Source organism: Sinohyriopsis cumingii, chromosome 12 (assembly GCF_028554795.1).
Source record: "Sinohyriopsis cumingii isolate HCF-2022 chromosome 12, ASM2855479v2, whole genome shotgun sequence".
NCBI classification, from domain to species: domain Eukaryota; kingdom Metazoa; phylum Mollusca; class Bivalvia; order Unionida; family Unionidae; genus Sinohyriopsis; species Sinohyriopsis cumingii.
The window spans coordinates 39,841,148-39,861,337 of record NC_142972.1 but is presented as its reverse complement, the minus strand read 5'-3'; the positions used below and the strand labels follow the sequence as shown (position 1 = coordinate 39,861,337).

Here is a 20,190-nt window from a genome sequence, read left to right as displayed (position 1 = left end):
ATCAGTCTTCCATGATGATGAATCTGAAGGGAATACCCACCATAAAGCATGTGAGATTCTCTCATTTGCTGAGATGGGGCCTCACATACCCTAAAAAGACTTCACTTGATCCAGTAGGCAAATCTACAGTTGCCACTGGAATAGTAGATTAATTTGCAATCATTTCACAAACAAACTGCATAAGATAAGATCTGCACTGAGGAGATCCAAGAGGCAAAGATATTCCTGGTACCAGGTCAAGAGAGAACCGATATTGGTGATGGAACTGTCCAGTGCCAGTCTGCTATACTGTCATGGTGTGGTACTGGGTAGTGTGAGATACTGTCATGGTGTGGTACTGGATAGTGTGAGATAGTTAACCAATTGTCTTGCTGGATATGCTTAATATGTTTGATGTCCTAGTCTGAGCAGGTGCTGAAACTATCATGGCCAGGTGCTGGTCACAATCAGTGTCTTGAAGCCAGGAATGTATACACTGAGACTGATTCCAGTGCTGAATACTGATTGGCATTCGGATCAGAGCCAGCGCCAGACCTGTAATGGCTGAATGCCCATATGCTATCTGTGTATTAAATCAGGAATGTGTATACCAGGAAAATTAATTACTGTACCCAATACTTTAAATAATGGCATCCCAGTCAGAACTAGTGCTGCCATGACTGCAAGCTCAGAGTTATCTGTCTTGATGCCAGGAATGGCTAAACCAGGAAATTCTATCACCAAAATGGGTCTATTCTAAAACACACAATTTGTGTGATTCAAGCCATTTACTTAAAAAAATGTGCCAAAATTCGACCAAATGCATGAAATATTTCCAATATATTTTCAAGCCCAACATTTATTTCTTCATTAAATCCCTGCTTAAATTCCCCATTTATTCTGATAGAAGGGAGACATTCCCCCCAAATTTTCTGATACATATTTGACCCTGATGATAACTGATTCTGGTTCCAGATACTTCATATGATTGGCACTCAGGTCAGAACCATTACTGGAACTGTACTGGATGGGTGCCTGAGTCATGGAGATGGGAATGGGTATACCAGGAAAAGAAGTCCCCGTGCCATTGTAGCAGTAAAAAATATATAACTGTAGCCTGTACCGGAGTACATCTATGTTGATGGGTGGCCACATTATATCAGTGATGTACAGTCATAAAAATCTGAAGCACTTGTGACGAGGAGTGAGGTGTCAACAAAGCATTAACAGGAAGATAATGTTGTCTGAATCATTTGCCACTCTCTCAATGCTCACAACAAATAGGAATGATGGTCGCCCATACCTTTTCAGGCCAGTGTGAGCATATCTGTTATGTATAACCCAAATTGTGGGGTTGACTGACATCAGTTCGAGCTAGATACATGTACATCCTACACAGCTAATCCTGCCTATTTTACAAAAACCCGAAAATATTGAGAGCAGAACAATGACGTGCACAAGTGAAGTTAATCAAGCATTAATCTTGCAATGAAGAGAATTGTTATAATTACAGAACAAGAATAACAAGAAAGGACTGATGCTCTCTTGTCCAAAAAGAATGTCCAGGAATTCAAGATAAGACCATTTCTTATTATCTAACTGCTGAGTACTGAAATTATTCCTAATATTCCTGAAAGAAAAGATTTTAAAGTTAGGCAGCCATACTGGATGTAAGATCAGCTCATTTTCATTTAAGATAAACTCAACATTGGAAGAATTTCAGGAGAATTGATGACATTTTCAATACATTCATTGTGGCATCCATATCTGAGATCATATCAGCATTTTTTCATTCAGGACAACCAGATATTATATTTAGTCTTCTGTTGAAAACCCCATGCCAACATGACTTTCCATGTAAGAGTAGCAATAACAAGATTTTCAAGAGGCCACCATGGTCACCAAACTGGATGTCCGATTTTGGAACCATTTTTATTTAGTACAAACTAGACATCATAATAAGTCTTTTGTTGTAAACCAAATGTTTATATGGCTTTCCATCTTGAAGGAGAAACGGTTTTCAAGATGGTCATTATGGTGGCCACAATGGACATCAGACTGGCACCATTTTTTCATTTAGAACCAACTGGACATTATAAGAAGTCTTTTTAGGAAAACCTCATGTCGATATGGCCAGCCATTCTGAAGACATAGCAACAAGATTTTCAAGGTGGCACCATTTTCATTTAGGACCATGCAATGAATATCTCAAGTTTCATGGCAATCCTCCAAGGTATTTACAAGAACTAGCAATAATAAACTTGTGCTATTGGAAAGACATGCAATGGACAACATACCATCCCATAAGCTCTTCTAGTCTATGACCAGAAGAGCTAATAATGAAGACCCAATTCTAGCACACTGTACACAATTTGGCCAAGAAACTGTTGAACAAGTAAATCTCTGCAGCATTCTGTCAAACAGAACATGAACATTTCACAATTTATCAACTGACATAAAATGCTGCAAATTTATTTGTCTTCCAAAATAACATTGTTTACATAGGCAGGTACTTTAATATGTGGAGTGGGAATGGACTACTTCTGTTTCCAAAATTGAATTATTGTACATTGGGTCACTTCAATATGTGGAGTGGGAATGGACTAATTCTGTTTCCAAAACTGAATTATTGTACATTGGGTCACTTCAATATGTGGAGTGGGAATGGACTACTTCTGTTTCCAAAACTGAATTATTGTACATTGGGTCACTTCAATATGTGGAGTGGGAATGGACTACTTCTGTTTCCAAAACTGAATTACTGTACATTGGGTCACTTCAATATGTGGAGTGGGAATGGACTACTTCTGTTTCCAAAACTGAATTACTGTACATTGGGTCACTTCAATATGTGGAGTGGGAATGGACTACTTCTGTTTCCAAAACTGAATTATTGTACATTGGGTCACTTCAATTTGTGGCTTGTAGTAACCATCAAATCCACAAAGTAAGGTACCCATCAAAAAATTGTGAATGGAAAGAAAATAAAGTTAAGGCTTCAACACTAACCTTGGTCTTGTAGCACTACGGCCTGATACCTCCGTCTCCACCTCCTCCTCCTCTTCACTACTTGTGCTGCTGCTGTCATTTTCAAGAGAGGGAAGCTGAAAATCTCCAGTGGGTGGGCCACTGTGTCCAATTCTACGTTGTCTGCCACTTCCAGATGGCAATGGAACATCCCGAGTATCTTGAGAAGGGGCTGGAAATAGTACACATATTTAGTGGCATTTAAAACAATAAGCCAAAGTAAGTTAGTACCATTAATTTTTCGACACAATGATCCTGGTTACTCTGCAGGTGAATCTGAGTATCAACACATCCCCCAACATTATTTTATATTTGTTTCCTAATGACTAAAATAGTGCAAAATTTACCTGGGTTAGATAAATCTATTTCTCCTATGTGTACATGAGATAATGTGCACCCTGTAAAGTTATTTACCTAACAAAAATGAATTTCACCTTATGCCAAAAAATGACACTTCTTCAATTCACACATGCCTAAGATATGCACATAATGTTTACTAAATATAATACTGTGTGTTGAAGAAAAACAAGAGTAAAATGATGGGGAAAAAAATACACAACAGAGAAAGATTCTCTCTCATTACTCAATGGATTTTTGTGGGGGACAAGTACTCTGGTTTCCTCCTTCTTCATCCAAAAGACCAATCAAATCCACCAAACAAAACTTCTGAAGTCCAGAGTAGATAGAAGTACAGCTTGTTAATGGATTGGAGTGAAATAAAACAGGATTTAAAAATTACCCTTTCTCCTTAATTTTTAAATCCAATTTTATTTCACTCCTATTAAGTAACAACACATTTTCCATAAGGGCATGGGTGGCTCAATAGTTAGCATGCCCAACTCATGAGCAAACATGTAGGGGTTTGAATCCTACCATTCAATCAGCTTACTCCAATTGCCTTGGCATCAAATAACCTACTTGTGTTGCTGTGCCATAAAACACCAAATCAACAACAAATTCTTTTTCCATAAAAGCTGTCTTACCTTTCAGTGCATGAGTTTTCTGATCTGGTCTTCCACTTAAAACCTCCTCATTCTTGTCTCTACCCTCAACCACCATCTTCTCATGAACAGTGGTCTGTTTTGCCATCCCTGTGCTAGATGCACCTGAGCCATGTCTATTGGTGTAATGCATATAATTGCTTGCATGAGAATTTGCACTGTGTGAACAAGATGAAATGTCATCTGATGGAATACAGGAGGACAGACTTGCCTCTGAATGCTTTATAGACAATCCATTAGTACACACTGTAGAATCATCATTTGTTTCCATTTGCTCATGTGTGGACCTTGGATCTTCAAGTTCTTTCTCTTTTGTTTCAATTTCATGGAGGAATCCTACAGGTTCCATTGTAGATTCACTCTGAACAGTTTCCATATTGTCAACTTGAGAGACATTCTTCAACAATCTGCTAGAACTCGGCACCTTTTGTGTTTCATCCAGCATGGCACAAGCATCGGAGGTATCTCCCATCTGGACACTACCTTCTTGCGTGAACTCAGTTGAAGAAGTATTCTTAGTGAGTTTTCTCACTGAAGGCCTTGATAAGTCAGCACTGGTGCCAGGAGATTCCTGTATCTGTGATGGATCCATGTTCATAGAAGCATTTTCAGCACTCCTTTCAAGAATCCCTGCTTCCAAATTTTCAAATTTTGCAAAACCTAATGTGATTGTACTATTGGTTGTACCCTCTGAGGAATAATGTAAACTTATAATTGGCTCAACCCTATCAGAATCCCAAGACTGAACAGCTGCCTGAACTGACTGTCGTAGAATAGAATCCCTCTCCACACTGAATGCACTGGACGCTTCTGACGAACTACTACCTGTAGTGGATGTATTCATAGTACTGCTTGACTCAACATGTTCATCTGTTTTCTTTTTTTTCTCTTTCACTCCATCTTCAGACAAGATTGGTTTGTTACATGACTCTTCAACGGCAATGACTGTAGTTTCTGCTGATAAATGTGTCACAATTTTTGGACTATCACAGTTGTGTGAACTTGAAGAAGTATCACACGAATCAAAACCACTATCAGTCACAGACCTTTCCTTAACATCATTCTCCTGGTTTGTCAAACGTATTTCAGCAAAAGATTTTATGTCATCAGACTGGTTTTCAGTCTGAACTGTGGAGCATTCCATCACCTCATCAAAAGTTTGTATTTCATCGTGAGATGGCTCTGAAATGCAAAAAAAAAGTATTTTAATCTTTCACTTATATCCATACGAGAGTAATACTAACCAGATGAAACTTCTTTTGAAGACTTGGACTGCTCACTGAGTGTGTCAATATCTGACAGAGAAAGAAAACTGTCAATGTGATGAAATTAAAAACCAAACACATGTTCATGGAACAAGACTGCCCTCCTTAAAACTGACCTAATGTAAAACTAAACTGGATGGACATGAAATGTAAAGAAGTGCATAAATATGGACGGGGAGACAGACAATCAATGTATGGAAGCACATAAATATGGATGCAGGGACAGACAAGCAATGGAAGTACATAAATAGGAATGGTGAGAGAGACAAGTGAAGTTGTTGTTGTTATGGGGTTTAACGCCATTTTTCACCACATGATAGGCAATGCATGGCGGCCAGTACTAATGGTGGCGGAAGAACCTGGGAAAACCCCAGGAAGAACCACTGACCCACGAGAAGCTACTGGCAAGCTTTCTCACATACCCACATTGTCCGAATCCTAGACTTGAACCCACGCAGAGAGAGGTGAGGTGGCAGTGATCTGTAACGGAAAGCGCTTTAGACCACTCAGCCACTCAAGGCCCCAACAAGCGGAGTGTGAAAGTACATAAATAAGGCTCGGGACACAGATAATCAATGTATGGAAGCACATAAACAAGGATGGGGAAACAGACAAGCAATGTATGGAAGCACATTAATATCGATGGGGAAACAGACAAGCAATGTATGGAAGCACATTAATATCGATGGGGAAACAGACAAGCAATGTATGGAAGCACATTAATATCAATGGGGAAACAGACAAGCAATGTATGGAAGCACATAAATATGGATGGGAAAAAAGACAAGCAATGTATGGAAGCACATAAATATGGATGGGGAGACAGACAAGCTATGTATGGAAGCACATAAATATGGATGGGGAGACAGACAAGCTATGTATGGAAGCACATAAATATGGATGGGGAGACAGACAAGCTATGTATGGAAGCACATAAATATGGATGGGGACATAGACAAGCTATGTATGGAAGCACATAAATATGGATGGGGAGACAGACAAGCTATGTATGGAAGCACATAAATATGGATGGGGAGACAGACAAGCTATGTATGGAAGCACATAAATATGGATGGGGAGACAGACAAGCTATGTATGGAAGCACATAAATATGGATGGGGAAACAGACAAGCAATGTATGGAAGCACATAAATATGGATGGGGACATAGACAAGCTATGTATGGAAGCACATAAATATGGATGGGGAGACAGACAAGCAATGTATGGAAGCACATAAATATGGATGGGGAGACAGACAAGCTATGTATGGAAGCACATAAATATGGATGGGGAGACAGACAAGCTATGTATGGAAGCACATAAATATGGATGGGGAGACAGACAAGCAATGTATGGAAGTACATAAATATGGATGGGGAGACAGACAAGCAATGTATGGAAGTACATCAATTTGGATTGGGAGACATACAAGCAATGCATGAAAGTATGTAAATATGGATGGGGAGACAGTCAAGCAATATACAGAAGTACATAAATATGGATGGGGAGACAGACAAACCATGTATGGAATATGTAAATATTGATGGTGCAACAGAATGGAAATACTTTATGCCCCTAACACATTTTAAGTGGAACATAACATATCAGCTCATTTATGCTGTAGTAATAAACCTCTTCACCTAATGGTATTCGTCATACTGGGTGGTTCTTTGCTATAATGGATGCTACTAAGGCAAGCATGGGCTACTAAGGCAAGCATGGGGCAGGCAATTTAACACCTTTTTCAAGGATGATCACCTGCAAAATGTTGGAATATTTAATTAAACATTTTTAAAACTGATGCATTTATGTAACTATGGGTCCAAACAAAAAATATGTAGGTTAGTGTGCATTTCCTTGCATTATTCTTAGCCCATGTAAGGGTAATTACACAGAATTTTTTGGGGAAAAGTAACCTGTCACTAAGTGCCCATAAAATAATAGTGGAATGAGGGTTAAAAGGTTCATCATATTTGCACAAATCGAAGATCTCTGATCTTATAAATTTATGCCCAACTGAAGCTTCCAATATCAGCATAATGATATTTTCTGTGATGAACTACTGCCAGAAAATCCCAATATATTTTGTATCATGTGAGAATACATCAATGTAACAGCACTGGAAAGTGATGTATCCCAATATATATAAAATAGTAAAGTTGAGACTAGAAAGAAAATTGAAGAGATTTAGGTATATTCAATAAAAGTGTTACAAATTTCGGGCTGTCCCTTCTTTTGTGTATTATTATCCATCAGCTAGATATTAGTTCTCAGAATGAATCCCCTAGTTATCAGAAGACATGTTGTGTCTCTGGGACATAACATCGAAACAAAAGTACATTTATAGGATTAAATAACTCAAATTTGTTCCCTGTTATCTACATTTAACTTTTCCATTCAGCAAGAACAAAAGAGTAACAACAAGTTTACTCTCAATGATAATGGTTTAAATAAATAGCCCATATGTAAATTAATCTGCTATCCAATAATGGCAACCACATTATGTATGGACTGCATTATATAAAGAACTGCGATATATATGAAACCAAGATACAATGAGAATCACATAAATGCAGTTTGATAGAAAATGTGACCAGTGTAACGACTGTTTCAAATAATGCACTTTTACACTAGTTTCTTCAGTTCAGTAATTTATATAATCACTTTTACATCAATCTAAGTTTGGTTTTCATTGAAATTACTGTTACAAGTAGATGGGTATAGCTACTTCATACAGATCAGCAAGCATGAATTAATATGATTGACGCTAATATATGTTATCAATGAAACAAAATCACAAAGTTAGTACCATATGTACTTGCTTATAAGTCATGTCAAACTGCAAATGACAAAAGATCTTGATCTGCCATAACATAATGCATCTGCAGATCATGTTCTATGCTATTTGTTCCATTGAATACTGCTAAAAAACGTCACAGACCCAGATCTGATGGCACATTATGTGACAGCAGATCTGGGTCTGTGCAGTTTGCAGTTGGACTCATCTTATAAGCTAGTATATGGTAAATATTGTACTCACTAAAGTCTATGTTCTAGGTAACATGGCAAAAGAAAGCTGCTGGCTAACCAATAAACTGTGATATGAACAAGTTAATAAAAGACAAATGTTTGTGAAATTTCACTCTAACTCTCAGTCTCCCTCTGAATCTAATATATTTTTGGGCTAAAGCTATGTTAATTATTTTCTTATGTGTATAAATAAGAAGTGTTCTGCTGCTATGCACACAACTTAGCTACTAGTGGAGGCTGATAAGTTTCTTCTGGGTAGGGCTAGTTCAAATTCCATCAGGTACTGATTTTGATTCGCATAAAATACACATCAGTTTATTCCAGTCCAGGCATTTCAATGTGCCTGCTTTGGGGAAGGATAAATTCCAAAGTCAATTGAAAAACTCTATTATCTATGAGTCGTTACTTATCTATTAGATACATGTCTGACCTTCTCCCTCTAACCTATTTATTATTATTGGGTGGGGAACTCAAGAGCTTTATGACCCAGAGGCAAACCTGTTCCTTGAGGGACATGACAAAAGATCTGTACTGAATGTATCTCTGATTTCATTTCCTAATATCCTTGAAACCTGTAAATGGTTATAGGCTGACAATCTCCACACATTCCTGGCAACACTCTGCTAGCCCTTGGACAGGAACCGAGGGTGTAATCCCAAAACTTGTTATATATGTTATACCCCCTGGCCTCAATGATCACACATTCCTGGCAACATTCTGCTAGCCTTTGGACAAGAACTGAGGGTGAAATCCCAAAACTTGTTATATATGTTATACCCCTGGCCTCAATGATCACACAATCCTGGCAACATTCTGCTAGCCCTGGGACAAGAACTGAGGGTGTGATCCCAAAACTTGTTATATATGTTGCACCCCCTGGCCTCAATGATCACACATTCCTGGCAACATTCTGCTAGGCCTGGGACAAGAACTGAGGGTGTAATCCCAAAACTTGTTATATATGTTATACCCCCTGGCCTCAATGATCACACATTCCTGGCAACATTCTGCTAGCCTTTGGACACTAACTGAGGGTGAAATCCCAAAACTTGTTATATATGTTATACCCCCCTGGCCTCAATGATCACACATTCCTGGCAACATTCTGCTAGCCCTGGGACAAGAACTGAGGGTGTAATCCCAAAACTTGTTATATATGTTATACCCCCTGGCCTCAATGATCACACATTCCTGGCAACATTCTGCTAGCCCTGGGACAAGAACTGAGGGTGTAATCCCAAAACTTGTTATATATGTTATACCCCTGGCCTCAAAGATCACACATTCCTGGCAACATTCTGCTAGCCCTGGGACAAGAACTGAGGGTGTAATCCCAAAACTTGTTATATATGTTATACCCCCTGGCCTCAATGATCACACATTCCTGGCAATATTCTGCTAGCCCTGGGACAAGAACTGAGGGTGTAATCCCAAAACTTGTTATATATGTTATACCCCCTGGCCTCAATGATCACACATTCCTGGCAACATTCTGCTAGCCTTTGGACACTAACTGAGGGTGTAATCCCAAAACTTGTTATATATGTTATACCCCCTGGCCTCAATGATCACACATTCCTGGCAACATTCTGCTAGGCCTGGGACAAGAACTGAGGGTGTAATCCCAAAACTTGTTATATATGTTATACCCCTGGCCTCAATGATCACACATTCCTGGCAACATTCTGCTAGCCCTGGGACAAGAACTGAGGGTGTAATCCCAAAACTTGTTATATATGTCATACCCCTGGCCTCAATGATCACACAATCCTGGCAACATTCTGCTAGCCCTGGGACAAGAACTGAGGGTGTAATCCCAAAACTTGTTATATATGTTATACCCCTGGCCTCAATGATCACACAATCCTGGCAACATTCTGCTAGCCCTGGGACAAGAACTGAGGGTGTAATCCCAAAACTTGTTATATATGTCATACCCCTGGCCTCAATGATCACACAATCCTGGCAACATTCTGCTAGCCCTGGGACAAGAACTGAGGGTGTAATCCCAAAACTTGTTATATATGTTATACCCCTGGCCTCAATGATCACACAATCCTGGCAACATTCTGCTAGCCCTGGGACAAGAACTGAGGGTGTAATCCCAAAACTTGTTATATATGTCATACCCCTGGCCTCAATGATCACACAATCCTGGCAACATTCTGCTAGCCCTGGGACAAGAACTGAGGGTGTAATCCCAAAACTTGTTATATATGTTATACCCCTGGCCTCAATGATCACACATTCCTAGCAATATTCTGCTAGCCCTGGGACAAGAATTGAGGGTGTAATCCCAAAACTTGTTATATATGTTATACTCCTGGCCTCAATGATCACACATTCCTGGCAATATTCTGCTAGCCCTGGGACAAGAACTGAGGGTGTAATCCCAAAACTTGTTACATATGTTATACCCCTGGCCTCACTCATCATACCTGCCATCTCTCCCATGCAGGGCTCAGTGACCTTTAAGAGGCATCAACTGTTATTTTTTAATTTTACACAAGTTTTCACAATAATAATTTTTCTACTCTCTGAGATGTTTAGTCTTAAAGAGTGTGAAAGAAATAAATATTCCAAAATAAACTATGTCCAAACAGGTTTCTGCTCACGTTTTTCATCAGTAACCTTTTTTTGTTTGTAATCTAGTAGAAGATGCCAGTGACAAAGATCATTTAGGATGGCTACCACCAACCTCTCCACAAGGTCTTGTATTTTAAGTTAATAAAACAAACTTAAATTACTTATTAGACAATTCTGCACATTGTTATCAATATTTAATTTATATTGTGTATCTGACCTTTGTCCATTATTGAGGGAAGAATTCTGGCCTACCTGACTTTTGTAATTTTTTTATAACTTTAACTTAAATTTTTCTAAGATCTGTAAAAGCTCACAAATGTTATTATTCACTGAATAAAACAATGAATACATTTTTGAGATGCAAACATTTGCAGCTGAATGTCTCTTTAAAATGACATTTTGTTATGACCTAGGTTAATAAATCTGAATATACATATGGTTCAACCATTTTGTTTTTACTTCCTGGAACAATTTCTTAGAAACCTATGTAGATTCAAAAATATGGTGTCCTAGACTAGACCCTAATATATACTCACCATCAGATAGATTTTCTACTAAATCCTCGACTAGACCATGATATATACTCATATCAATTAGATTTTCTACTGCATCCTAGCCTAGACCATGATATGTACTCACCATCAGATAGATTTTCTACTGAGTCCTCGACTAGATACATCAAAATAGATTTTCTAGGGCATCCTAGCCTAGACCATGATATATACTCACCATCAGATAGATTTCCTACTGAGTCCTAGACTAGACCTTGATATATACTCACAATCAGATAGATTTCTAATGAGTCCTAGACTAGACCCTGATAAATACTCACCATCAGATAGATTTTCTACTGAGTCCTAGACTAGACCCTGATATATACTCACCATCAGATAGGTTTCTATTGAGTCTTAGATTAGACCCTGATATATACTCACCATCAGATAGATTTCTACTGAGTCCTAGACTAGACCCTGATATATAATCACCATCAGATAGATTTCTACTAAGTCCTAGACTAGACCTTGATATATACTCACCATCACATAGATTTTCTACTGAGTCCTAGACTAGACCTTGACATATACTCACCATCACATAGATTTTCTACTGAGTCCTAGACTAGACCTTGATATATACTCACAATCAGATTTTCTACTGAGTCCTAGATTACACCATGATATATACTCACCATCACATAGATTTTCTACTGACGGCTGAGAGACTGCTATTGATGATGAGGGTGTATCAGCTGACTGGAATATCAAGGAAGTATCTGGAGTCATAAAATTACCAGATGCTGATTCCTTTAAGGCTGTATCACTCTCAGTTACATCCACCATTCCAGACTGGTTTTCTGAAGATCCTGAATCTGACTCAACAACTGGTTCACAGTCCGTGGTGACCACCAATCCTGGGACACATTCGTTGCTGATCTCTAACCTAGCGGTTGAGGCAGATTCTTCATCTCTGGTCACTGTACCTGAAGTGGATCCTGATGCTGTCCTTCCTGCATCTTGTGGTTCAGATCCTAAAGGATTAGCATTTTCTACAGATTGTTCTGGATTTTCTGGATTCTCACCTTGATGGAGATTACCATCTAGCCATCTTGTCAACATGTCTGACATTCTCTGCATAATGGCATCCCGTGGACTTCTCCTTCCTCCTGCTAATGGAATATATAAATACTGTCAAAACAGCTTAAGTTGTCATTGTGTCAATTAGTTTCATAACGCTGCAACAGTCTGAATTATCTTAACCTCTTAACTCCGCCTCCCAATACAGGTGCTTAAGTTCTATTCCTAATATGATTTGTAGTGACAGACTTTGAATAGGTGTCTGTTTAGGTTATTTGGTTGCTTTATTAGGAGACCTTCAGGGAAGGTTTGACTAATTTTGTTTTCCTGTATACAGAAGGATCTAAGCTAAACTCAAATTTGTGGGCCAAATGACTTCTCTCCACTACCAGAATAAGGAAAAGTGGCAGAAACGTTGAGAGAAAAGAGAACAGAGGGGTCAAAATTAAAAATGTTTAAAACATAGTTGAAACTGATAACAATAAGGATCTAACTTCATCAATGCATGAGTTGGATTACATAATAAAACTAATGACATTTGCTTTTGAACTGCATTTACCTTAAAAACATTTTATCATTATTATTTGATGAAAAACATTTTATTCAAAGAAACACTTTGCAAGCCACCATACATGGAACTGCAACATTTGCAGCATGTAACTCATTACTGCATTAATGTCATTTACACTGTGCTGTATGTTAGAATCTAGCAGAGGAAGACAGTCACACAACATGAAACCCTCTCAGGGACTAACACTCTACTGGTTCAATTTCCCAAAATCCAAGATAAAAAGTTTTTGATTGCCTTTTTATTCATTTTAACTAATGATTGTTGGAGCCATCTCTGATATTCTGGTGGGGCTCCAGGTGGCCAAGTAGTCTAAGGCACTCATCTTTACCAATCACTCACATCTCAGTCCACATGGGTTCAAGTCTCAGCTCAACCAACATGGGTATGTGGGAAAACTTGCCAGTAGCTTCCCATGGGTTAGTTGTTTATGCTAGCTTCTTCCTCCATGAAATATACCAGCTGCAATGTATTGCTGAACAGATATGAAACAGAAATGCCAGCTGATCCACAACCTCACTAGACATCGACACAAGTCCAACTAAGGAGAATGACACAGAAAGCAACATTAAGTCTCTGAATAATGAAAAAGATTCAGCACCATTTTCATTTAGGACCAAACAGACATCATAAGAAATAGGTTAGTGAAAACTCCATGGTGATATGACCAACTATACAGGAGTAGTGATAACAAGATTTTCAAGATGGTCACTGTGGTGGCAAAACTTGACGACCATGCAGAACTATGTCATTTAGGACATCTAGACTACAGGATGAATGTGTGTGTAAATTTTCAGGCAATTTGTTTAGGTGAAGTAGTGGTAACAAACTCATGATAATGGATGGACAGACATCAGATCACAGACAACAGATTATCCCATAAGTTCTTCTGGTCTAAGACCAACGGACCTTTTGATATATGATTATAGGGCGGAGAGCTCAGTAGTATGCATCGTACGATTATAGAGCTAAACTCCTTAGAGTTATTGAAAGGCCATGGGGGCATGAACCAGAAGTCACAATCTCACTTCAGTAATTAATCACACAAGCCAATCTTTTGACATGTGACACAAACAACTCTGGACTTTGGGCTTGATATTTATATAAAATAACTCATTATCCACCTCATACCCCTACAGCAAACTCCCAGATGTAACATTACAATTCCAAACGTATTCGCACCATCTACTCCTGTAGGTCAATAATTGACCCAAATTTCATTCGTCTAACTTGTTTGGCGAAGGAAGAGTTCAAGAACATTGCATACATTATGTAAATACAGGTGGAAACACTGATAATAAAAGTTATGGTAAGAAAAATTATAACATGCACAACAATCTGTCAAAAGTGACCATTTCACAGATTGAAGGAAAGTGACCTCTGGAGACAAATGGTTACTTAATACAGGTTCAGTTCTTCAAGAACTTATACAGATGGAATTTCAAAACACTGGCTCAGGCTGTTTATGACAGGAGAACTTATACAGATGGAATTTCAAAACACTGGCTCAGGCTGTTTATGACAGGAGAACTTATACAGATGGAATTTCAAAACACTGGCTCAGGTTGTTTATGACAGGAGAACTTATATAGATGGAATTTCAAAACACTGGCTCAGGCTGTTTATGACAGGAGAACTTATACAGATGGAATTTCAAAACACTGGCTCAGGCTGTTTATGACAGGAGAACTTATACAGATGGAATTTCAAAACACTGGCTCAGGCTGTTTATGACAGGAGAACTTATACAGATGGAATTTCAAAACACTGGCTCAGGCTGTTTATGACAGGAGAACTTATACAGATGGAATTTCAAAACACTGGCTCAGGCTGTTTATGACAGGAGAACTTATACAGATGGAATTTCAAAACACTGGCTCAGGCTGTTTATGACAGGAGAACTTATACAGATGGAATTTCAAAACACTGGCTCAGGCTGTTTATGACAGGAGAACTTATATAGATGGAATTTCAAAACACTGGCTCAGGCTGTTTATGACAGGAGAACTTATACAGATGGAATTTCAAAACACTGGCTCAGGCTGTTTATGACAGGAGAACTTATACAGATGGAATTTCAAAACACTGGCTCAGGCTGTTTATGACAGGAGAACTTATACAGATGGAATTTCAAAACACTGGCTCAGGCTGTTTATGACAGGAGAACTTATACAGATGGAATTTCAAAACACTGGCTCAGGCTGTTTATGACAGGAGAACTTATACAGATGGAATTTCAAAACACTGGCTCAGGCTGTTTATGACAGGAGAACTTATACAGATGGAATTTCAAAACACTGGCTCAGGCTGTTTATGACAGGAGAACTTATACAGATGGAATTTCAAAACACTGGCTCAGGCTGTTTATGACAGGAGAACTTATATAGATGGAATTTCAAAACACTGGCTCAGGCTGTTTATGACAGGAGAACTTATACAGATGGAATTTCAAAACACTGGCTCAGGCTGTTTATGACAGGAGAACTTATACAGATGGAATTTCAAAACACTGGCTCAGGCTGTTTATGACAGGAGAACTTATACAGATGGAATTTCAAAACACTGGCTCAGGCTGTTTATGACAGGAGAACTTATACAGATGGAATTTCAAAACACTGGCTCAGGCTGTTTATGACAGGAGAACTTATACAGATGGAATTTCAAAACACTGGCTCAGGCTGTTTATGACAGGAGAACTTATACAGATGGAACTCTGAAATGCTGCCTCAGGCTGTTTATGACAGGTAATTCTTTAATGCAGGTGACCTTAAGACAGATTAAGCCAAATATGTGCATCTCAAATTTTCCCAACCAGATAGATGTTCGAAGATGTCTGGGTCTAGTGATTAAGACACTGGGCTCTGTATAAAAAAAAGTCAGTTTATAAACATGGTGGGGCAAAATATTTAGTTGAATGACATTCATATGAACATCATCAAAGGAAAATATTATAAACAATGTATCACCTGTAAGAATTTACCATGTTAATTGGCTGTACCATGCACAGGTAATGAATTCCTTCTATGGTAATCAAAAAATTTATTCTGTGGAAAAGCAGTCTCATCTCTGTCATTATACTGATGTACTCCCCTCCCCACTGTATTTGATTACACTTGTCAAAACTTCTACACAAAACTTTAACATTGTTGACAGTGATGATGACATTCGGCCAAAGAAGTGACACCTATGTCTGATTAAGCTAATGCAGATGAAACCAAAAGTAGGTCACTGTTGCTTCTTGAAAAGGTGCTACCATCACCCATTAGTGTAATAGTGCCTGAATGCTGGTGTTTCCTCGAGGATACCAGTCCCACATGTTCATGTTCCCCAGAGAGTACCAGTGCCTGGGCATAGGTGAGATAGTAAAACGCATAACAGTACAGAACAAAGTGTCAAACAGTATGTCTGCATACCCTCTTCCTGAGTTGCTTCACCCTGCCTCTCTCGCTCTGGCCTGGCATTTGGACCCGTGTCTGACCAATCACCTCGCAAACGCAGGCGTTTTATTGGCAGTGGTAGCCTGCTTGTTTCACCACTGGTGGAAGGCTGCTCTGATTCACTGCTGGGCTTATCGGCCTTTGGTTCTCCCTGATTTAAGTTCAACAAGTGAATACTATTAATGACCATTACCTAAGTTGTTTTGTTGTGGTGAAGATACAAAAAATTTAATTAAAGATGTACTTCAAAGTCTCTAATAAGTATGAGAGAATCATTTAAGTTTGAAGGATTGTTATGTGGAATATGGCCTTGCTAGGGAAGAACTGTAGTTAACATTGTAATTAACAATTTAACACAATGCATCTGGCTGTGTGATAAAACTGATGAAAAGTTATTTAAACAACATTATCCACCTGTAAAAGACAAAGTCATCAACAGATCAGTCAATGAATAACATTTTGATGTGAAGAAACTCAGTCTCAGTCTCAATGATTGTTTATGTCAGTCCAAGTTTCTCATCAAGCAGAGAAAATAATATACATGGTGATTTGTTAAAACCAGCTATGAACAAATGAAACTATAATTGAGAGTAAAACTTGAATAATTCATAAACATGAAACTGAGGCTAATTTACTGTTAATTGTATAGCATCTAAAATTTAAAAGTTCTGAAATCTGATCATTAAAATGACTGGTCTGATATCATATTAGATATTGAGTAACTTAACATCGGATCAGCTCCCTTGTCCAGACCAATATTTAGACTGACAGGAAACTGTATGCTTTATGTGCCATTTGTCACAGTGCTTGATATATTGAAAGTAAATACACTTGAACAATTAAAACAAACAACATTGCAACAGGATCCATGCTAGGGTAATATTCAAGGGCAAGGTGACTTCTCTCCCCCTGCCAGAATAAGGCAAAAAAGTGAGAGGACTGAGAGAAGTGAGAGAAGGTCAAAATTAAGAATGTTCAAAACAGTCACTTAAAATAGCAGTTAAACTAAACCTCAAGCCAAATAAGTAGAAAATATGAGAAATACTAGCTGAACTTAATGAAAATATTAACATTTTCTTAAGCTGATTCAGCAAATTGTTGTATAAATTTGGTTTTGAAAAAGTGGTACCTCAATAATATATTACTAATGAAAATGGTTGACATATATCACCCTGCCTACCTGTGCAGGATGAAATATGAAATAAACTTTTGTACCTATACTAGCAATCATCCTGTAAATGTCTATCGAGTAAACATTTATCTGCATTTGATGTAAATGGAATTTCACACACTTCTTCAAGCTTCATTATGAATTTTCAGCAAAAATCACACCAATATAAATATGATTGCAGGCATGAATATCCATTAAATAAGTGTCTGTCATAAAGCATGAAAATACTGTTATAAAATGTTTTACATGGGTCTAATGAACAAAAGACACAGAAGTTGATACTGTACTTAGAATACAAAAGCAATCAATGGTCAAAAGAGATGTGTGTGTGAAGATGAAGACTCAAGAAAATGTCAACTTTGCTTTCTCTGTTTCTGGGAAAAAGAGGCAACCATTTTGCATAAATTGTCTCCTAGCATAGATCCTGCTAAAATTCCAGTCAAGAATGAAAATATCATAATTTTCTTTCAAAATAACTCAAATATAATGTGTTGCCTGTATTATTTAACAGTCACTGCTGTAGTGAAATAGATATTGTCATTGTTGACAGCAATACTTATGGAACTGTTTGGAGTACATGAACATAAACGCAAAACATGTGGATAAAATGGAAACCAATGTCTGTAGTTCATTCTTCATGCTTTTAGAAACAAAGTGATTTGTGCAGTCCATTTTTATTTTTCCTTAAAAAATTACATATAGTCATATCTAAAAGCTGAAATCCTTTAAAGCTGGCACCACGAAAATAAAACATAGAACTGACTTAATACAGGCACTCTGAAATTTGAAATGAGAAAAAATGGTGACAAAATTAGAATTATGGTATACAAGTATGGAACAAATTATCTGATGATTCTAACTGATTTTCATTATACATCAATGTGGTGAATACTTTAAATAATAAGCAAACAAGAAAAATCTATAAATAGTAATGTTTGCTTAATCTCCCTATATCTTACAAAAACCATGAAATTCAAGTCTGTGTCAGTTTTACAATACTGAATTACCTCTGATGCTTCCTGTGTATCTAAAGCTGTTCTTTTCAACTCCTTTTTTCTGTTATCCTAAAATGTGAAAAGTTTCACTTACAACTTTGGACTTAATATTAGAGACTAGGCTTGGCTTTCATAAAACTTTCTCAACTTGTGTACTCAACTCAAAATTTTGACCCTCTGTAAAATAGGTCAGGTCAGAATCTCAATGGTTTTTTATCATACTGTTGCATGCAAAGTTTGAGCTGAGATTTTAAACAAAGTTGATGTTTTATAAAAGCCGAACCAGGACATACACAAATTGGGGTATAAAATAGCCCTTGATGATCTAAATGTTAAAATGTAAAACAATAAAGTCGGTTATTATATACTCTGAATTTCTCTGAGCATATGAGGTCATCATGTCATCAATAAGGGTCTGACATCTGAAATTATGATGTCATCCAAAGTGCCAAATATATTCATGTGTCATGTACAAAATTATAAAATTAATAATGTAGAGTAGAGGAAACAAAGGCATATTCATTTACATATTTGTATTTGTTTCCAAATTGTAATGTTTGAATATCTAGTAAATGATGCTAATTATAACACAGAATATAAAATACATTATTGTATATGTAATGTAAGACAACTCAGATGGACAAGTTCTTTTTGCACATGTGACTTGTCAGCTCACTGGCTGCATGCCAAAACAACTTGTCCACCTGAGGTGTCATACAGTGCACATCCACCAACCTATAAATATACGGTCTTATCTTCATTTATCCTGATTTTTCCATACCTAGTTCATTCAGATTACCAATATCATGTGCCTCTCCATAACATACCTGCTAACCTAACAATTCTTTCTCAGTAAGGTTGTCAATATTTGTAAATAAAACCAGTTTTTAATATGATGCAATATTTACTGTTATTGTCGACTTGGAAACATGCATTTGAAAAGTTCAAAGTGATGTGATGCAATGAAGGTAAAATTGTGTTCAGCTAAAATGTTTTTAATGTATACTTAAACCTTCATGATCTGCAGATCACTTTCAGAAACTGCAGGTCCTAACCCCAAGGTAGTCAATAATATTTTGCTACATCTCTAAACCTAGTGTCACATGAGTTTTTTTCAATATGATGGCAGCAATCATCTCTTCAATTATAAGCAATGCTCAAATTGACACATGATGATGCCCAAGAAAATGTAATTGTTGTCTTTTCTTATGATTTTCCAGCACAACCAAGAATCTGATTTATCCATTTTTTGCATATGTGCCGTGTGAACTTTTTAAGACGATGATTGTCCCTTTCAAGGACATCTTCCTTTGTTGGACAACATTTCTAGATAATGTTACAACATGAAAACAAAAGCTTGATCATGCACATGTAAAGCATGAATAACATAGGCAGATTAAAGTGTCTGAGGTCCTCCTGTGAAGTTTGTCTATCTAGTTCACTGACCAACTAAACAGAATGTAATATAAAAATCCAGATCTGGACCAAATATGACAAGGCAATATCCAGATTTGATAGCAATGAACACATTTTCATATTTTTTGAAACTATTATTT

General features: G+C 37.5%; 1 protein-coding gene across 4 annotated transcripts in view; it reads right to left on the bottom strand.

The window, feature by feature from the left end:
* Positions 1 to 20,190, bottom strand: part of LOC149786300 (DDB1- and CUL4-associated factor 6-like) — an 89,834-nt gene that overhangs the window by 35,659 nt on the left and 33,985 nt on the right. For 2 of the 4 annotated variants that reach the window (XM_089976684.1, XM_089976682.1), the window contains exons 9-13: positions 18,647 to 18,703; positions 16,445 to 16,619; positions 12,079 to 12,555; positions 3,990 to 5,189; positions 2,989 to 3,178 (exon numbers count right to left, since the gene is read on the bottom strand). In XM_089976684.1, the coding sequence (XP_089832810.1) occupies positions 2,989 to 3,178; positions 3,990 to 5,189; positions 12,079 to 12,555; positions 16,445 to 16,619; positions 18,647 to 18,703 (2,099 nt within the window). The remainder of the gene's footprint in view (positions 1 to 2,988; positions 3,179 to 3,989; positions 5,190 to 12,078; positions 12,556 to 16,444; positions 16,620 to 18,646; positions 18,704 to 20,190) is intronic. The other 2 variants (XM_089976683.1, XM_089976685.1) reach the window with 2 other exon arrangements.